This window comes from Pseudopodoces humilis, chromosome 13, assembly GCF_049639895.1.
Source record: "Pseudopodoces humilis isolate 2021_Gansu_Grassland_sample_001 chromosome 13, ASM4963989v1, whole genome shotgun sequence".
Lineage (NCBI taxonomy): Eukaryota > Metazoa > Chordata > Aves > Passeriformes > Paridae > Pseudopodoces > Pseudopodoces humilis.
Window position 1 is genome coordinate 1,955,318 of NC_142212.1, and position 21,297 is coordinate 1,976,614.

The following is a 21,297-nucleotide window of genomic DNA, read 5'->3' on the forward strand; positions in this document are numbered from 1 at the left end:
AAACTTCAGCTAAGCCTCCCAAAGCCCTGACCGACGTCTGTGTGGCAGCTCCTCGACAAAATCCCTGCTGAGATGTAGCAGATGGATGGTGCAGGGGGACAAAGCTGAAAGCTTCGGGGTGTCAGTGCAACCACACTTCCACCTGTAGGCACCATTCCAGACCACGGAAAACACGGTCATTTGCACATTTTCAATTAAATTCCCTACCTTTAACCACGAAAACCGAATGACCCACGATTGAACATTAAACCGTGTCAGTGAAACGGCGTGAAAATATTCACAGACAGACCCAAGCACCCAAACACACCCCTGCCCCAGACCCTCAGCAGCTGCTGCTCTCTTTCCCCGATCCCGCCTTTCCCGAATCCGCTCCCATCCCTCCGCTGCCTCCCTCTCCTGCCTTCCCCGATCCCGCATGCGCGCTCCCCCGCACCCCGCCTTTCCCGGTCCCGCTTTCTCCCGATCCCGACGCCACCGTTTCCCTTTCCCGATCCCGCTGTTCCCCCATCCTGCTGTTCCCGACCCCGATATCCCCGATCCCGCTATTTCCCGATATTCCCGACCCCGCTATTTCTCGATCCCGACCCCGCCGGTCCCGCCTCCCCTGCCCCCGGCCCACCCCCGCGCATGCGCAGCGCCGCGGGGCGGTGCCGGTGGAGCGGCGCGAGCGGCCCTGCAGGTGAGGTGGGTCTGCGCCCCTGCCCCGGCCGCGCCCCTCAGAGCGCCCCGAGCCCTCCATAGCGCCCGGAGCCTTCTCAGTGCCCCTCAGAGTGCCCGGAGCCCCTCAGAGCGCCCCGAGCCTTCACAGCGCCCCTCAGAGCGCCCGGAGCCCCTCAGAGCGCCCCGAGCCCTCCATAGCGCCCAGAGCCTTCACAGCGCCCCTCACAACGCCCGGTGCCCTTCAGAGCGTCCGGTGCCCCTCAGAGCGCCCCTCACAGCGCCCGGAGCCACTCAGAGCGCCCCGAGCCCTCCATAGTGCCCGGTGCCCCTCAGAGCGCCCCTCACAGCGCCCGGTGCCCCTCACAGCGCCCGGTGCCCTTCACAACGCCCGGTGCCCCTCACAACGCCCGGTGCCACTCATAGCGCCCCGAGCCCTCCACAGCGCCCGGTGCTCCTCAGAGTGCCCCTCACAGCGCCCGGAGCCACTCAGAGCGCCCCAAGCCCTCCACAGCGCCCGGTGCTCCTCAGAGTGCCCTTCACAGCGCCCAGCCCCACCGGGCACTCCGGGCTGTCGGGCCGCCCCGCGCTCGCTGCTCGGCCCGGCCCCTCCGTTAAGGATTCATCCCCGCAGAGACCCCGCCGCGGCCCCGCACGGCTCTCGGGCTCCTCCTGTCGCTCCCGGGCCGTGCTCGGCACCGGCTGTGACCGAGAACGGTCTATGGTCCCCCCGGGGGATATGCGGTGACACAGCCCCTCTGCCACCCGCTGCTGAATAGTCACAGAAGCGGATCACAGCAGCCCAGGCTGCTCTGGGGTTAAAGGGACCTTACAGTGCATCCCGTGCCACCCGCTGCCGTGGGCAGGGCCACGTTCCACTGTCCCAGAGTGCTCCAAACCCCGTTCAACCTGGCCTTGAATACTTCCAGGGATGGGACTGCCACCCCCTGAATCACAACCTCAAAATGCATTCAGTATAATAAATGATCTGTGTAGGTTTACTTTCACAAAGGTCCACAGCTGTCAGGAAGAGAGAGGACCGTGAATGACAGCAGGGTAGTTCCACTTCTCAGCAGTGTCTGCATGTTTTGTAGTGGTTGTACTCCACCTCTAATCATCACTCAATCACCCTGAAAAACGCAGCTCAATGAGTCCTGCTTGCGGGACCTCAATGCATGGGTCAGTCCACACACTCAACAGTAACTTTCAGATGTAGCTACTACTACTTTTGGCCACAGACTGTCACTACACTCTTAAGTGGAATAACAGAAAGATTAATGGTTACCTGATATATTGATAATCTAGACTTCAGTGTTTTCTCTTTGCACAGATCCCTTACTTTTGCTTTTCTCAGAGACATGTTTTTGGGAGTCCTTCATCCCACTGAACAACACCAAGCTCCACATCTGTGGAGGAATTAATCCCAAAATAATGTGTACAAAATAAATGTGTTTGCACTTCTGTATTGCTTGAAAGCATTTTCAGGTTGTGATTCAGGTGGTGACTGCCCCTGGATCCCTGGAAGTGTCCCAAGGCCAGGTTGGAGCAACCTGGGACAGTGGATGGTGTCCCTGCCGTGGCAGGGGTGGCACTGGATGGGCTTTAAGGTCCCTCCAATCAAAACCATTCTGGGATTCTGTGATTTTTCCATCTCTTGTTTCCATCAGTAGTTCATGCATAGAGAGTACCTGCACGTCTACGGCAAGATGAAGTGAGAGAGAGACAGTCTGCAGGGCCAGCTGCTGTGAGAATATCACCTCAGATATAATTAGCATTGTAATCCCCTCTTGTGATGTACTTGCTTGGCTGGACACATAAACCGACCTAAAAAGTGTTTCTTCCACACATTTAAGTAAACACTTCACTGTAAATCCAGTTATACCATTATGACTATTTTATTTTGTGTAATAGCAGTAAAATTATAAGTGAGAGGAGTTGTCTAGGAACTGGGAAATCTGACATATCTCATAAATCAGAGCTTTCCTTTTTATAGCAAGATCTAGTTTAAGTGCTTCTACACTATTTTCCTAGGTGTTTAGTCACCTTTTACATTGTAAGTCCATTGAATGACCTGTGAATAACACCTGATACAATTCTTCAGTTTTGCAACTGTCTTTTGAATTTGAATTTTCATATTACTCTGCTGCCTTTACCTAACATTTTACTACATTTTGTCCTTTACTGGCAATTTTAGGTAACAGTGGAACCAACGGGAAAAGAGAGACTGTCAGAAGTAGAGATGAAAGAGGACAGGGATCACAGGTGGGCTGCTGCTGTGGGATCTCATTAAGCAGCTAAATGTGTACATTTCTCTCACAACTGTAACATTGCTGGTAAAGTTGAGGCCTTCCAAAGGTTTTGACTCTGCTCTTGTGATTGATTTGTGGTGGTACAGCATTATGTTTAATGGACAGAAAAAAAATTATATCTGTATATATATAAAAATATATATATGTAAAATATCTAAAAGCAGGACTTACAGAAAGTCTTTAATAACATGTATATATTTGTAAAATTACACAAAACTAAAGCCTCCCCTGCAGTGTTTCAATACAGGTTGAAAAGGAAGCAACATGAATTGATTTTTATGATCCAAACTATGAGGACAGTAAAAAGCAAAAGGAGAAGCTGGAAATGCCCAAAGCCAACTAGGAATCTAAACACACAGTTTGTATTAAATGAAAATGAATCTTAGGTTTTAGTCACCTGTAAGTTTTAGGATAATGTGATGTTTTGATTCTATGCACCACTGAAAACACTGCAGTGTAGGCAGTGGTCAGACATTCAAATGAGGCAGTTTAGACACTATTCTACCTGCCTAATCTGATAAACCTGCACCTAAGGGCATGGGACAGGTGGATTTGCTACATCTGCAGTGAAGTAGCCATGGGGCAGCTCCTGCAGTGCAAGAGAAATAAGCTGCCAGAAACCAAATTATCCTGTTCTACTTTCCTAAAAAGCTTGTTAGGATCTTTAAATGGCAATCATAGTTCAGCAGAATTTTCCAGAGGACTTGGGATTCTTAATTTTGTTGAAACAGGAAAATGCCAAGCCTAGAGGCATGAAGATTGCTAGTTCAGTCATTATACAACACCTATTCTGTGTATTCTTTCCTTGGAAATGGCAAATTATTTCAGCATGTTGGTTAATTCTCCCAAAAAGTCACCCTCAGTTAGCACAAAGCCTTGTCTTGATCCAAATACAGTGATACGGCCTGTTTGAACAAACATGTTTGGCACTGATGCCTGGATTAGCCAAACTCTGCAGAGCACTAGAAAAAAATGAGTTCCTCAGCAGAACAAAGTGTCGTTAATACTGAGGAGTACAAATATAGGAACAGATGAAAGGGCAGCCAGCAAAGCTCTGACACCTACAAGAGGATACAGCAAAGCAGAGGCTGTTGCACCAGGAATCCAAACCCTCCAAGGATTAACCCCACTCTGGAATCAGATGGGTAAATAGTGTTATATTACCCACATGGAAATAAAACTTAGGTTTATGTCAGTGGCAGCTTCTCAGATGTGAACATTCAGAACTTCCCCCAAAGAGTATGCTTATATTAAGAATTTAATTAATATTTATTAGTTATCTGAAGCTGCTCTTTGTTCTTTAGTCAACTAAAATGATGCCAGCTTCCTCCAGTTCCTCCTACAAAATGTTTTACCAGATGCTCCATTTGTTAACACATTTTTGTGAGCTGACACTTGGAAAATACATGTGTCCCTTTACTCATAAATCACAGACTCAGATTTCTAGGGCCACTTCTGTAGTGAGTGAACAATGTGAAACCAAGGAGTGCTGCTGTGGGGCTGTTCCTGTTGCGTGAATTGATCCAGACAGGTAACCAAGGGCAATCCTCAAACCACAGACAAAATGCAAAGAGCAGATTTGTTTCACTGTACAATATAGATTTCATTCTAGCTGACCTCTGATTCTTTCTACCCAACATTTCCAATACAGATTCCTGCTGAGGGTCTTTCATTCCCAGGAAGTCAGCACTGTTCTGCTGACTCTCACCAGTGCCCAAGTGTGTGTGTGTGTCAGTGTGCCTGCCCCCCTGGCCCTGGACACCAGCTCTTGGCACCCAGGGAATTCACATGGATCCATTTTTGGAGGTTCTGGATCCCCCAGTTGCAGCTGCAGGCAGGCTGGGGAAGCTGTGGCTGCTTGACTCCTTTGGGGTTGAAACTTCTACCAACACTCTAAAGAAAGGTGTGCAAAAGAGGGTTTTAGGCTCCACAGTCTATTCAGTTTTTTAAGTAGCCAAGGTACATTAGTGGCTTTTCCCAAATTCTGTACAGATCTTTTGAAGTCCCATTTTATTTCTTTTTCTTTTTTTTCCTCCACAAACTTAGAATCACAGAACGGTTTGGGTTGGATTTTAATTTTAGGGTTTGTTTCTAAATAGTTGGGAGGTATTTTTAATTAATCCCTAGCTTCATTAATAGTAGGGATTTTTTAAGAAGACATGCAAGGAAGTGATGGGAATAGATGAAAGCCCATTTATTTTCATCAGCTAATATTTAGTTTTTGAAATTGATTTGGAGATAAGATCTATTTTTAAGATAGAATAAGGTATTGTATCCTATTTTATTTACATCTTTTATTTATCTAGTATTTAGTTAAAACAACAAAATATTTGGATTTTAGTTGATTACAGTTGATTATATGAACTTATTTTTTTATGGTTTTGAGGTATTACTTTTAATGCAGTTAATTTATACTCTCTAAAAATACTTAAGTGACATTCTGTGCTTTTACTGGGTAAGAAAAAAATGTTTTGTGCAGATAACAATCATAAACCCAGATAACAATGGAACATTTCTATATAATTCTTTTTTCCTGGCATTTCAAAATCAATGTGTCAGTTTAACTGTAATTAATCTCACTTTACAAAATTCTCTCTGTAGCTCTGCGTTTATTTGTGTGACACACAAATAAATACCTTTTTACTTGTTGCTGATAGGAAATGAGGTGAACAGGAAGAGCGGAGTTATTAGAACATCAGGCTGGTGCGGCCTGTTTGCCTCAATCCCTTTAAAGGCCAGGCAGACGCAGAAAGCAGTTTAGGGATGATTATCTGCATAGTCTCCGGGGCACTCCTTGCACAGTTTAGGTTAAGAAAAGATGGTTGCTGGCTCCTCCCAGATTACCATCCCCGATCCGATTAGCCACAGGAAACACCAGGGGAATACATTCAGCTTCTCCTCTGTAAAACGTGATGCCCCTGCAGCGTGTTTCTTGTGGCTGATACTGCAGCAATGAAAGGATCAGCAATCACTCATTCTTTTTGCAGGGTAACAGGTAAGGTGTTACATAAAACTATTAAAATTCATGTGAATTTACTATGGTTTTGACTGTATTAGATTTAAAAAGAATTCCTCTGATTTGCAGAGATAATCTTTGGATTTGCAGTTCTGAGTGCCGTCAGAATGCTGACAATTACAGTGTTTCATTCTGCGTGTAGTCAGTGTGACAAGTCTGAGAGTCTCCTGGTAAACATGATGTTTATGATCAAGGGTCTCAGAGCCACCATTTTTGTTTGTAGAACAGTTAATATTCACTTTACGCCATCTCCTTGGTGAGTCTCTCTAGTAATTACTGCCTGCCAGACTGTTCAAGGTAGTTTAAAATACCTTGTGTTAACTCTTAGGTTAGCACTGCCACAGAAAGAGTTATTTAAATAACATGGCTCAAGTCAATTCAGAGACTTGTCCATCAGTTTAGCTTGCAGTTTCTTGCTATTTATGTCAAAAAATGTATGAATAGCAAACACTGAATCACCAGCACCTACATAATCTTTTAATGAATTATGTTCTCTTGTCTCTTTGTACACAAAAGCAGTTAGAGTCCTTTGTAAATATCAAACTTGATGATTAAATGACATTCACCTTTTACTAAGACAGATGGGGAATATTTTTTTCCCAAAGAGGGTAAAAGGCGTGTAGAAATAACAAATCCATTCTGGTTGTGGTTCCAGTGAAACCCCTGGAGCTTCACAGCAGCTGTAGTATCATTCTGCTGTGTAAATACTGTAGAACTAAACTATATGAAAATTTGTTTACATTTTTACCTAGTCTTCTCTCTGTCCTTTATCCGTGTGTTCATTTGCTTTTCCAATATTTTGGTGTTTGCTTACAGGTAGCAAACATTTCAAATTTCAAATAATTGAGCCTTTTAAAGCACCTTGGGAATTGAGGTGCGTGCCTACTGAGAGATGTGTTCTCAGTGCTAAAACTGCCTTCCAGACCATGGTTAAATTGTAGCTTAAGCATTCATGAAATACCTGTTCCCAGTGAGCTTTTTCACTGGTACAGGCATTGGAGCAAGAACCTTTGCATCTTGTTTCATTAATCAAAATAATGAAGTTTAGCAAAACCCCACAGTTATCATCATTTTTACAAACCTTTAGAAATGCTTTGTTATTCCTGGCAACGCTAAAATTAGATAGTCTGTGGTAATTTAAAACACAATTTCATTTACCAGTGCTTCCTGTACCAGTGACTAACCATGTCTCAGCCAATTTAGAAGATTTTTTGCTAGAAACTCTCATGATCTGCCAATCTTAAAACATCAGATTCAAAGCCTGAATTGAAAGACAAAGTTATCATTTAGTTGCTCTTAACCACTTCATTAAATATACCCAGTACTCACTACTCTGTCCTATTTTTACTTAGCCTTAATCATCAAAGTTATTTTTAGTTATCTGCCTGAAACATCTCCATTAGTGCCGTTTACAGGATTTTGTATTTTGTGAAACTTTATCTCCTATGATCTTATATTTAGACATTCTGTTGACTTCTATGGGACTGCTCACAAAAGCAAAGCTTCTCAAGTACTTGCAGAATTAGGCCACAGGAAATTTTAGAAGTGTTAGCCAAGCGCTTAGGTACTAAGCTACCCTCGCCCTTACCTGCAGTGAGCTATGTTCCTTTCAGAATTTGGCTCCTAGGTAGTTACTTACGTGTGACTACAATAGAGAGAGAACAAATTCACTTTAGAAGACAAGAAAACAGTAAAAATAACCTCAGAATTTCATGTGACAGGCCTAAGCATCAGCATTGCCTCTATTGTATGAATATATTTGAGGTATAAAATAATTTTTCCCATATATTGATATTTTAAAATGGAAAACTTAGCAAAATTTTTTCATGTTAATACATACAGGTAACTTTTTTAAGTGTGTGGCCTGCCGTAGCATCCTTGTTTACCAAAGCCACAGGAATTAAAGATTTGGGCCCTCACTATTTGTGGCTAGGTGCACAGGAGTGCAGTGGGGAGCCTTACAATGGGATTACTGTCTGTGCTGGCAGCTATACTGCCCTAACTGGAATCCTTCCAGCTGGGAATGCAAGCTCTTCTCTCTGTTAGGAAACGTGTTCTGAAGTAAAAGGTAACAATTGCATTTATTAAATAACCATCCTCATTGCCAAGATAAAGCGAGACCAGCATCTTGTCTCTTCACTTTTTGGCTGTATAATTGTTTTCTGGCTGCTGCAATAATGGACATTGCTCCTCTCATTGCAGTCTGGAGCAAAAATTCAACCCAGCCACTGGAAACCACTGCTTTCCAGATCCTGAAATACCAGAAAGGAATGTTTTTTGTGACAGGGCAGAGTTGTTCATTTACAAACCCCGCTGCTGGTTTGCTGGGCCCATCCTGCAGTGGGCTCCTGAGAGCCAGTGAGTGACGCTGCCTGTGGAAGGCAGCCTTTGGATGGAGCATGGAACTTCTCCTTGGGATCCCCGAGGTCCCAGCTGTCCTGCTGTCTGCGTGGTACCCTACTGCTCCACTGTGTCGTTAGAGAGAGCAGTGCCTTTGTTCCAGAGGAAATGGCCGTGGGCAAGGAGCTTCGTTGCTGAGGAGAAGGAGGATGCCCGGAGCGACCTCACCCGCGGTGGCACGAGGTGCTCACCCCGCTTCCCCCGCAGGAAAGGCAGCCCTGCACGTGTGAGCAGCGAGTGGGACTCGGCAGCTGTCGTGTCACCAAATGCAACACGTGAATCGAGTGCAACAGGAGACAAAAATCCCTTCTGCTAGAAATTGTTCGGCTCGAAAGTGGGGGGAAAGAAAAGGCAACTCAAAACTGCATACAGACGTCAAAGCATGTATCAAACCCACACCTGGAGGGGACCTCCTGAAATACCCCAAGCGCTTGGCATGAGGATTCCAAGAGATTCCTTGGGCAGCGTGGTCCTGCTCTTCCCTTCTGCCCGCCGACAGCACAGGCAGATTTCCAGGTGTTTGGTGTCAGGAGCCGGGGTGTTCCCACTCGCTGGCTGGCACCGCTGCCCGTGCTGGAACGGAGGTGGGACTGCACCGCAGGGAGACACTGTTCCTCCCACTTGCTCAGGGAGCCCGGATTAAGGGGCGGCTCGTTGCTGTCGCGGCAGTAGGAATGCACGGCACAGATAAGGCAGCAGAGCTGATTAAGGCGATATCGTGATTGCCCCAAGGGACGTGACTCGGATCCTCGGGCAGCCGTGACCTAGGATAGCGCTCCAGGCTGTGTCTTCCGCAGCTACCGAGCGTTCAGGGGATGAGCAAAACACTGAAGAACGTCTTTAAAAACCAAAAATATCTGGTACAGAGGCGAGGCAGGAGAGAGCTGCTGCTTTTACCTAAGCACTAATTTTACTATTAGCAGCCTTTTTATTGGTGCAGGAATGTAATGCCCCTCTGTAGGAACATCAGCACTGACCTGTCCCAGATTATCACCGTGCATCTGTCTGAGTGTAATGTAAAGCCATTTGTCACAATATTACTAACTTTTTCAAAAGTAAATATAAGAGAATTGTTCCCATTGATCATACTGAGCAATTTAAAACAGCTTGTCAGTCAAATTTAGCAAACTGGAAGGCAGAGACAAAATACTCAAGTCAGTTGGGCAGCACAGGAATTATAAATTTGGTGTGTAAATGAAATAAAATCGGTTAGACAATAAAGAAACACAGAGCTCACCTCTGCCACTTATAAGAATCCTGCTAGTATTTTGTCATACAATAGGTATAGTGTCTTCTGCATGAACCTCTATCTCATCCCTTTCCAGTTAAGGGTTCTTATCAGCCTGATTCCTGGGTAAAAAAAAAAAAAAAAAGAAAAAGAAAAATAATTGTAGATTATAGAAATATCCCTGATATTTAATCTGTTTTATTTCATCACTTGAGTGCAAGGAAATAGGAGAACTAAATAGTCATAGTGGTGGTGGTTCTGCTGCCAATATGCTGTCTTTTTCAAATGTTGTCTGGACAACAATTTGGACAAGCTATTAAGAATTTTTAAGAGAATTTTCTGAGAAATAGAAACCAATAATTTTTGTTAATTCAGTATTATTAACTCCAAAAATGAAATTCTGGGGATAAAATTAAGTTCTTTCTTTAGGTTCAAAGTTTCCTCTGATAATGGAAGCCATCACTTACTGATTTCAAAATCCATGGAAAAATAAATATAGAGGTTTTGTAGCTTCTCCAAATAGAATGCAATTATATGAAGGTACTTTAATAAAGGATTGACTTTTCAGGATACAGAAGTCAAGTAGCTGAGTAGAAACTGCTCCAGGCACTTAATCTTTAATATCCAGGCTCTTAATCTTTATTAAGAGTTTTCTTAATTCATATTCTTCTTAATGTACTTACATTAGAGATGCATTGCTGAGCATCTCTGAAGTTTCAGGATGCTTTTTGTCTTTCATTGACAAATGTATTTCTCATCCCGGTGAGAGGACTGGTGCAGCTCTGTGAAAGGGTTAATAGAGATGTGTGATCTGTTCCCACCATTAAGCATCTTCAAAAGAACAGAGCTGCACTGGATGACTTTGTGGAATGAAGTCCAGTGGCATTGTTGGAAGAATAATTTATTCAAGTATGTGGTAGATAGTGTAACATTTGAATGAATAAATTTTATTTAAATATTTACTACAAAAATAATTTTGCAGAGTTAGAGATAAAAGCTGGATGATGAACAACAAGCATTCAGCACCACAAAGGCCTGTTTTATCACTTAATCTCCACAGGACTTATATTTTTTAATTTTTTTTAGCAAATGTGTCTTTCAAAACCCTTTTTATGCTGCTGAATGCTAATATTGGTTTTACAGACTTGGGAACCTAAGGTTTATCTATTTAGCAAAGTTTCTATAGCTAATGATGCAGCAGAGATGTGCTTAGTTTGGTATAAAAAATGCTCTTTTTTGTTAGGCTTGCAGCTATTTTCTTAAAGAGATAAGAGAAACAGAAGGGTGATCTTATACTGAGTAAGAATTTCCACTCAAGAACCATGCAAAGGGTTTATTTAATCATCACAGTGGCTGATTACTGTGTTCATACTTACAGCTTGCTTTATCTTTCTGCCAGAAGGTCTTCAGAGCAGGACCTACCTTGTATTAGAAATAACAGTAGAGAAAAAAATCTGTTTCTGCCTGAGAGAGTCCTGGATTCAGTTTTCTTGTTAGAGGAGAATCATCACAGATGTGATTCCAAACTCCAAGAGTGCAAGGAAAAGAGCAGCAACAGCCCGTGGATTGTGGACCATCTGTCTATCAAGTACCAGCCCATGCCTGACTGCCAAAATCTTCAGTGACTCCATAACCAGGAGCATGTGGCTTTATTCTGAATTTTTTGAGCTTCTGTTTTCAGTGAATATTTTATTGTTTCAACAGGTACTGCAATGGCTGCAGGAGTTTTGCTGCAAAATGAACAACCATACTCTTCGCTGATAGAGAGCAGTGTTTATCTGGCAAATATGAGTTCAGGTAGGAATTTGTCTCTGATGTGCCATTCATAATAAATGCTTAGAACAATTCTGGGAAAAAAACCCACAAAATTTTTAAAAGCCCAGAAATATTATCCATGTTTATAAACTTAAAATATCTCTAACAAAACCAGACTGCATTACTTCATCAGCATATCATGGTGATAATATGTTGATCTTTTCTGTAATTTTCATTTTGTCAGATCTCTTAATGGAAGAAACAATGCTGTTTTTGTGTTGAGGAACTGCCTAACTCTCTGAAAATACAAACCTCAACAAAACTCCCATTTCTAATTATTTAAACTTTTACAGGATGCAATTCTTTCTTACCATTTTGGGTGAGTGCTTGTTTGCAAACCTGCAAGATTCAGTAGGAAAATAATGATGTGCAGCATTCTGTTTTCCTCACTTCTGTCTCCACACCGAAAAGCTTCTGGGAAGATAAAGAGAATTAAATGCAAGAAAGGAATGTAGTTAATTATGAAATATTTTCCACATTTCTTCAGTACAGGTAGCACTTGAAACAGCATTTTTCATCTCCTTTCTCTTCCACCCAACCCCCAAAATAAAAGCAAATTTACATGTTTCCTCACCTGTTGATATCAGCACCACTGATGAATGAAGAGTCAAGGTTTTGACCATTTTCCTTTCCTTACATGGTATCACTGCTAATGTTTCAGGCTTGGTACCCACAGCAAACACTGTCACATCTCTGTGAAAGCTGGGGAGCAGCAGTCAAAGTTCATGCCCTCAGCTTCTGCTCAGTGCCTCAGGAAGAAGCAGATTTCTGCCTGGTGAATTTGTCCCAGAAATGAATTTCCTCTTACACAAATTCCTCTGTACAACTTACTGGTTTTGTGGTACAAGAAGAAACACATATGTATTTTAGGAAAATGCAATGAGATTAATTTGTTTATTGACAAATTTAAAGTGGATTTTCTTGTTTTCCCCTTCCAGTGCAGTCTGATGCACATACATAGGGATGTCAGAGGCTTTTTACATCACTATAATCCATTCTCCACACAGTTTCTTTTTCAACTGCTGCAGGCTTTCCAGCCACCTCATTCTCCTGCTCAGCACACTGGAAGAAAAGTGGGAGGCAATTTGCCACCTCATACTGGCCTTCAGAAGCCTGAAGCACTCAGCTGACACACCTTCTCCTCCTAATGATCTGCTTTCTCTCAGGCTGCAGGGTTAACAGCTTTGCTTCATATAAAAGCTGTGCCCTGAAAAAAACCCCAGCCTTTTGTTTGGGATAACAAATTGTGTTTTGTTAGAAGATGTGAATGGTCCAGGCAAACAGTGTACAATTCATCACGTACTGAAGCATTTCAGCAGGAACACACTAATCCAAATCATTACACAGCTAATGATGCATTTTGGAGCAGCAAAGTGGAGGAGGAGAGGTGGCTGTGGAATGAAGAACCAAGAGGTGGGGGAGTATAATGTGCTTCCTTACAGATCTCTCAGGAGGCAGAGCCTCCAGCTACATTTCGATTGTTCCGTTGAATGGAGTATTTTGTGTCTTAGTGACTTCTGAATGCCTGTTATTGAGCAGGAACTAAATACTCCCATTGTTTCTGACAAACACTTTGGTTGTTCCCAGCGCCTTTTGAAAATTACCTACTTGACACGCAACTATTTTCATCAAGCGGTGGAACAGTTTGTCCCGAGCAGACGCAATCCCTGTGGAAAGGAGCAGCCCGGGGCTGGCTGGCAGCAGCACCTGCATCCTCCGTTTCCATGGCGACATTCAGCCCGGGGACCAGCTGCCGAGCGAGCTCGGGGATGCTCCGCTCCGCTCCCGCAACTTCAGCGCTGAGCAACTTCCCCTGCGCTCAGAGCGCCCCGGGCTGCGGCGCCGGGCGGAGCTGGGGCCGGGCAGCCATGCAGCCTTCCCCCCGCAGGCGCTCGGCCGTCAGCATCTTTAGCCATTTCTTCCAGGGGCGGAGGCATTCCTCCTCTGATCCCCTTCTCCGCCTGAGCCAGCGGCGCCGCAGCTCCGTGGTGGAGCTGCTCTCCTCGTCCACGCACCGGGTCATGGTGGCTCTGTCATCGCTCAGCCCCGACGAGCTGGATGCAACTTTTCCTGAAAAAAAAAGTAAAGTACTTTTCATTGAGGCAATTCTGACTATTTTCTTGGTATTACTATACTTGTGTTCTGTTAACTGTATTTTTTTTATGTGGATAAAATAGCAAGGTTTAATTTTCTTCCTGTATTTTGTATTTTGTTCACCGAGTCTTTATTCAGCTGTTAATACGTGCTTTTTACTCTAACAGCTCAGTTATAAACAACAGGTAAAACAGAAGCACACGAGGACATGGTTAACTATTTTGGATTTCAGGCTGAAGAGGACTGTGACATTTTTTCAGCTGCAAAGGATGTCGCTCACCTCTAACTCCATCAGAAAAAATAACTGGCAGTAACGCAGCAATTTTTTTTCCCTCAGAATCCTTACGTGAACAACGAGCCTGGATTAGATATGGTGTTTGTGAGTTGATCATGAGATTGAAGTGGTATTTTTCAGTGAGCTCCTGGCTAACGTGGCTCTGCCTGTGTCGCAGGGAGCTTGAGGCGCCCCACGGCCAAGTACACGAAGATGGGGGAGCGGCTGCGCCACGTCATCCCCGGGCACATGCAGTGCTCCATGGCCTGCGGTGGCCGCTCCTGCAAGTACGAGAACCCCGCACGCTGGACCCAGAACGAGCAGGCCATCAAGGGGCTCTACTCCTCCTGGTGAGCAGCTCAACACAGCAAAACAGCTGGGCTTTTGAAACATCAGCTGCTAAGGGTAAAACATAATGAGAGTTTTAGCTGGAATTAGAACCTGACGTAGTGGCTTTTGTACACAGCCCAGGAAAGATGATGAAAGGTTCCTGTTGACTTCCAGTGAGTTTGATTCAGATCCAAAAGAATAAATACCTGTCTGTCATGAATTATAAAAAAAAGCTGTTCTGGGCTACTAAGGATGAGGATGCAAATTAATTAAACATATTAATAATAGAAATGAAAAGTAAAAGCATTTCCTGCAGATGAAATAATGTGGGCATGTGTCCAGAAGGATGTTCATGTGCAGAAAGAGTCACATGAAATGTATCTTGACATTCTTACTGTTTTTTTTCCACCAGCAAATGCTTCAACAGCACTTAGAAACCTTAAAGGCACAAACAGGGATCTGAGTCCAGATTTCTATTCAAAGGCATTTTTATTGATGTCCTGGCATTTAAGCAGTTCCAGTAATTGTCTTTTGATAATGTTCTATCTGTATCAGTTTAACAAGATTTATCACTAACACTGTGGCATAGTAGAATTTTTAGAAGTAATTTCTAATTAATCACCAAGGTATTTCTCTCTTTCTTGAATATAATTTTATTTTATTTTATTTTTATTTTTATTTTTATTTTGGAAGACTCATACCCAGGAAATTCTTCATGATAACATTATTATTGACTTTTCTAATTTTTCAGGATAACAGATAACATCCTGGCTATGGCTCGACCTTCAACAGAATTAATTGAGAAGTACAACATTATTGAGCAGTTTGAAAGGTAACAAATTTAGTCATTATTTATTGTAAGTATTACTGGTATCATTCCTGATCCATTTTCTCTTTCAACGTAGATTTGGATTGTTGATAAAGATCCTTTCATTTTAACACTCTACAGGTAAAGATTTATTCTCCACTAAGAATAAGTGTGTGTTTCAGAAAATCAGGGATAATGAGATTTTGGCTGTCTGTAATACTTTGACTCATCTATTCCTTCCTTAAGATGTGGCATAAAAACCATAATTAACCTTCAGCGTCCTGGGGAGCACGCAAGCTGTGGGAACCCCCTGGAGCAGGAGAGTGGCTTCACCTACCTTCCTGAAGCCTTTATGGAGGCTGGCAGTAAGTTCCCTCCTGCTGCTGTTCCTCATTAATTATTGACTTTGGCATTTAAGGATATTTTGACTGGAATTCCTGTGAGCTAAACACAGCTGTGTAGGAAACATTGCAGAAAACGTGAAACCTGGCAGATACGATGAAGAGCAAATAACACATTGAAGATTGTGTATTATGCAGAGAGAGATGGAGGGTTTGTGTTCAAGTTTTCTAAAGGAAGGACAACTGTTCCCTTTTTCTTCTGCATTCACCAATACCTGAGCCATTAATGGTGTGTTAAATTCCGGTACACTCATGTTTTCTTATCTAGACTATAAAAGTTATTTCATGTGAGGACACTGCTCCTGACAGAACTTTTGTATTTCCATGTGATGGTGAGAAGAGAGAAAGTTCTGTCTGTAAGAAGCAGCTGTTGACTGAAGAGGTGCTTTTATTTCTGAAAAGAAAAAATTGCCCTCTTTCTATATATAGCTCAGTAATTTTGCATGAATCACTGTTTTTTTACACCTTTTATATTCTAGCTGAACTTGAGTTCAACAAATCTTTGCTAGCTTTGTGTATCTATCAGGTTTCAATAGCAAGCATACACTGAAGTGGGGAAATAATCTCTTGCAAACAAGATGTAGTCAGATTTTAAGCTCCATTATGCAATTTTAGCACTATAATTTCTTATTAGTAATCTCTCCTCTGCAAATAGTACTACACCTTTCACATTTGGTGTGGCAGAAAAATCACTGTCTCTCTTTTTATTTCAGTTTATTTTTATAATTTTGGATGGAAGGATTATGGAGTGGCATCTCTGACAACTATCCTTGACATGGTAAAGGTGATGTCTTTCGCCCTGCAGGAGGGGAGGGTGGCTGTTCACTGCCACGCAGGACTCGGGAGGACAGGTATGTGCTTCTAGAAACTTCAGCCATCTCTGGTTATTAACCAGCAATAACTGGGTTATTAATATAATTAATAATTCTCAATAATTGCAAGGTGGACCTCTACAAAATGGTTAAAAGTGCTAAACCGCTTTGTCCAAAAGTCCTCCATGTCTAGAGAAATTTAGTTTTAGTATATTAAAACCAAAGACCTGTAAGGTTAGAGAAGTTTTTAATCTGTATAATTGTTCCATTACATTCAAATGTGACAGTTGCTTTTGGAGGGGAAAAACACCCCTAGTACATTTTTCATTGTCCAGTATTTATAACAGATTCACAAACCTGCCACTTGCTGTTAGATCAGGTAGATTTGGTGGAGCACCTTCTTCACAGGCAATTACATTAAAGTAACAGCATCATGTAATAGAGGACACTGTGTATATACCTGTATTAATTTCTATCCCATATTTCCACTATTTGTTTTAGTCTGACAGTTCCTTCACTAATCCCTGTTTATATTTTCCAGGTGTTCTAATAGCTTGCTACTTAGTTTTTGCCACCAGAATGAGTGCTGACCAAGCGATTCTGTTTGTCAGAGCCAAAAGGCCTAATTCCATCCAGACACGGGGGCAGCTGTTGTGTGTCAGGGAGTTCTCCCAGTTCCTGGTCCCTCTCCGCAATGTCTTCGCGTGCTGCGAGCCCAAGGCACACGCGGTCACCCTGTCCCAGTACCTGACCCGCCAGAGGCACCTGCTGCACGGCTACGAGAGCAGGCACCTCAAACACGTGCCAAAACTCATCCACCTGGTGTGCAAGCTGCTGCTGGACCTGGCTGAGAACCGACAGGTGGTAGAGGCAGAGCTGCTGGACATCCCAGACCTCTCAGCTGAGATCGAGAAGACTGTGTCCCAGCTGGAATCCACAGAACTCGAGCGGGAGCTGGCCAGGCACGACAGCGACGCGTCGGACTCGTCCCACATCCACTCCTCTGCTCTTGACACCCAGGACTCGCACTGCTCCCTGGGACACGAATGTGATTCTTTTTGTGAAAGAAGGAATGTCGAATGCCTTCAGCCTTTTACTCTTCTGAGAAGGCGTCTGAGCTACAGTGAGTCAGACTTAAGGAGAACTGAGTTTCTTGCGGAACACGATGACTCTGCCTGGATAGTGCCTGCTCAGATGTTAGTGAACAACAAACCCAAGCAGAACAGTGGGGAGGAATGTTCTGCCACAGGTGAGGTAAAGCCACAGCTGGAGTTAAACAAAGAAGCATTAGTGCATAACACGTGCATGTTCTGGAGTCAAGGGAGATTTAGTTTGGATGGACAAAGGGATGTCTCCTATCACAGAAGGAACTCTGCCAGAGAAGTACAACGCAGCAGGACCTTTTCTTCAGGCCTTGCGTCCATCCACAATCCTAAAGAACCTGTGATGCTGAGGCACAGCTTTGCCAACAAGACTGATCATAGGAAGGACCACAAGACCAACATATATGGCAGGAGAGTCCATACCTCCGAGGACTCTGACTCTTCTTCTTCCTCTTCTAAAGTGAACTTTACCATTGGATATGAAAGCCAGGGTAGCAGAGAGGTGTCAGAGACAATTCCACACATTGTTCTGCAGTCAGAATTAAGTTTGGAAGCCCGAAGAGTTTTGGCAGCCAAAGCACTTGCAGACATAAATGAATTTCTGGGAGAGGATGAAGTGAAGCAGAAAGTAGAAATGTGGCAGGTAATTTTTAACTCAATTTCATGCTATGGTCTCTGCATATTGCACCTCAGTGAATTTCTGGAATGGCAAAAATTATGTGTGGAGCTTTGAAATGGCTTATTGGGACAGCCGTTTTTATGAGGTCCCAGGTCAGATCTTTCACAGGCTGGCAAAATGCACTTAAACATTCTGGTCTGTAGCAGGAGGGTGGAGGATCTGGTTATGTTCAGTTTCCTAACTGCAGGAAATGAATGCCATTATCTCTGGTTGTAATGTGGCTGCTGGTGGCACAGAAGTAGTACAAGTTTTAAGAGCTTGAGTTGGTTTTCATCAGTTCTTTCTCAGAACTAACCAGAGGATTTGTGAGTAAAAGAAAAAGAATTTAGTAGAAACTTAATTGCTTATCATCAAACTGAAATCCTCTTAGCAGCATTTGCTTTGAAGCTGTAATGCAGAGCTGATTTATGTATTCCAGTGGAGTATTGTAAGGTTCTCATCTGCACTGCTGCTGTCATCCTTCTGTTTTAAAGGATCATTTATATTATTGCTGATTAATGTTGGTACTCTGAAAAAAAAATACAAACTTTTTGGGTAACTCTTAAGTCTTTTTTTGTTGGAACATAAGCAGCCAAACACTGCTACAATCAAAGAGAATGTTGGCAAAGGTAAATAGATAATGTATTTTCAGGGTTTTGTTTTGTTTTGTTTTTAAGAAAGAACTGAATTCTCGAGATGGAGCTTGGGATAAAATCTGCACCGAGAGAGACCCTTTTATCCTCTGCAGCTTGATGTGGTCATGGATAGAACAGCTGAAAGAACCTATTATATCCAAAGATGATATTGACATGCTGGCAAAAAATTGCACAGAATCCCAGGATGCACTCTACTTGTTGGGAAAGGTATATATTGGATCTGAAAATTCATTCTTTAACTTTAGGCAAAGGAATTGCACTTTAAAAAAGCCACTTCAGTCTCTTTCAAAATCAGAATGAGAATTCATTCTGCATCAAACTGCATGAGTTGTCTGGATGTCTCTGGGTATCTTCCAGTCCAAGTGTCTTGCTCAAAACAGAGTTACCTAGAGCAGGCTGCTTGTGTGACAGATGCTCCGGCCCCTTAATTAAGCTGGAAAAGGGATGGGAAGGAGCAGCCACAAAGATCTGTTCCTCTCTTTCTTCCTCCTTGCAAGCACTGCTCAGGTGTCTCTCTGACAGCTTCCAGTGGTTACAGAGACTTGGAAGAAGAACAGAGAGGGGTGCAAGATGGGGAAAAGAGCCCTGAACATGCACAACATTTTGGGCTGAAAAGATCAAATCTCATCTTTCCTATGCCAATTCACAGGAAGGCTATGGCTCATGGAGGAAATCTGAAAATTCCCAGAAATTCCGAGGAATTATGGTACTCAGGAGAAGAGTTTTCCCATCATGACAGAAATAATTATGTAGAGGCTCTTTGGGCTGGTGGAATTCCCCACCAAATCCTGCACATGAAGATTTCAGCACAGGAAGGCACAACCTGGGGCTTAAACAGCTGTTAACAAAATCTGGGTGCTAAACTGTTTTTATGGAAGTATTTCTTCTAATGAGCTGCTGTTCCTTTTCCCCACCAGGAGCAGTGTCAGACCATCCTTTGTATTTTACACTGCGTGGTGAACCTGCAAGTGCTGCCAGCTGATGTGGAGGAGGCCTTACTTGCTCGTGCTATTAAAGCTTTCACCAAGGCAAGTAATCCCGAATAATTGTCCATGATATTGTATTTACTTGGTTTAAATCATGAAGGGTGAATCAGTCAACAGAGGGAGGCCACTGTGAGAAAGGCTACAGCAATTCCTTCACACTTCAGTGTGAAGTTTATTTATTTCAGAGTTTACATTTTTTAATAATCACATGCATAAAGGATTAGAAATATTCTCAACAAAATTAAATTCTGTCACTACAGTCTTAATCCTGGAGTCTCATTTTTCCCTTTCTGGACCACTGCCAGTTCATGGACGTCTTCAAATTATGGGAAAAATAATTTTAAAGAGTGACACTGACTAATCACTGGGAGTAGTTACCAAAGGCTTTGGTAGATTCTGTACTATGTGAAGTCTTTCCATCAGATTAAATAATTTTCTGAAATTACACTGCAAGTCAGTTCTGTTCCAGGCCTGTAGCATGGGATGTGAATAACTAATCTGCTTTGGGCTCATTCTGTAACAGTGACAGGTGAAGCTATTGCTCAGCTCAGATTTCTTCTCAGATTCAGCCAATGAAATCTGAGCTTGAACAGAATGTTCACCGTGCTGCTTCCCCATCTCTTGTAAATCTGCCTGTTAATCACCACATTTCTCCTTCTTCTGCTTTATTTTAATGCCTAGTCAGCATTAAACTGAAAACACCATTAAGCACTCCATCAAAAACACATCTTTTCTTTGATAAATCTCAAAGATTTTTGATAAATCTCAAAGTTGTGCATCTGCTTTGCATTTTGCTGGATGGCATCTCTAACAACTTCACTGAAACTTCTTTCTTTTATTAGACAAGCTTCGATTCTGAGAATGGGCCATATGTTTACAATACCTTGAAAACTGTATTGAAACAAGCACTGGAAGAAAAAAGGAAAAGTATTAAAGAAGGAACAGAGAATACTTCTTGATTTTTTCACCGCTCTGCTGAAGCATTAGATGGGCTTACCAAATCATTTTGCATTTTCCAGCTACTGTATTTTGTGCTACCTGGCATGATCTACATAACTTTAGGTAACAGAAGTTATTAACAAAGCATTTTATTTTTTTAGACACAGTTTTAGTGGCAGTTGTTCAGTCTACATAGTTTTAAAAACAGTTCCATGTGACCATTCTCTGTAGCATTTGGTTTCAAGCACTGTTCTTTTATATTGTGAAGGGTTCTCCTGTTCTCAAATGTGTTTATTGATTTAGAAACCTGTTTTTGGCAAGAAACACTATTTTCAAGTTACATGATTGCCATAAGTTCAGTGCCATGATCCCCAAAAGTTTAATGGATTGAGTTAATAATTATGTATTACATATGTTTACATTAATGATATTTTATTTCACTTTGCAGAAAATAAATATTGATTGAACCTGTGAAACTGCTTTTCCTTTCAGAAATTTTGAAGACCAACAGTAATAATGGATAGATTGACAGATCTTGAGATCTGTTATTGACAGCAGACAATATTTTCCTTCAGATCTATTAAATAATTGCAACCAAAGTATTTCTAGGAGGTGTTGCAGTAGAGAAATGCACTCTGTTGAGCAGTAGTCATCAAGCCCTAATTTAGAATTTTTTGGCTGAGAAGGCTTCAAATTGTTTTTAACAGAAAATTGATTGAGGCATTTTAAGTGCTTTGAATAAGGATAACATCTTACTTTATTAGCTAAACTTTTATTGCTCCTAAGTGAAAAAGCACTTCATCATGAAATC

The 21,297-nt window shown here is 42.5% G+C and overlaps 1 protein-coding gene across 10 annotated transcripts; it reads left to right on the top strand.

Annotated features, from left to right (window-relative positions):
* Positions 1-621: 621 nt before the first annotated feature.
* PTPDC1 (protein tyrosine phosphatase domain containing 1) lies at positions 622-20,948 on the top strand. Of its 10 annotated transcripts, none has more exons than XM_088061991.1 (12): positions 622-679; positions 2,852-2,919; positions 11,315-11,407; positions 13,013-13,507; positions 13,972-14,143; positions 14,875-14,955; positions 15,178-15,296; positions 16,046-16,183; positions 16,686-17,890; positions 18,583-18,768; positions 19,479-19,589; positions 20,390-20,948. In XM_088061991.1, the coding sequence occupies exons 3-12, from the start codon at positions 11,323-11,325 to the stop codon at positions 20,504-20,506; spliced, it is 2,709 nt and encodes a 902-aa protein (XP_087918117.1). In that variant the 5' UTR covers positions 622-679; positions 2,852-2,919; positions 11,315-11,322; the 3' UTR covers positions 20,507-20,948. The 10 variants fall into 10 exon arrangements, with proteins under 10 accessions (XP_087918117.1, XP_014116825.1, XP_087918118.1 ...); XM_088061992.1 differs by having other exon boundaries at positions 629-684; XM_014261350.2 differs by lacking the exon at positions 13,013-13,507.
* Positions 20,949-21,297: the final 349 nt, after the last annotated feature.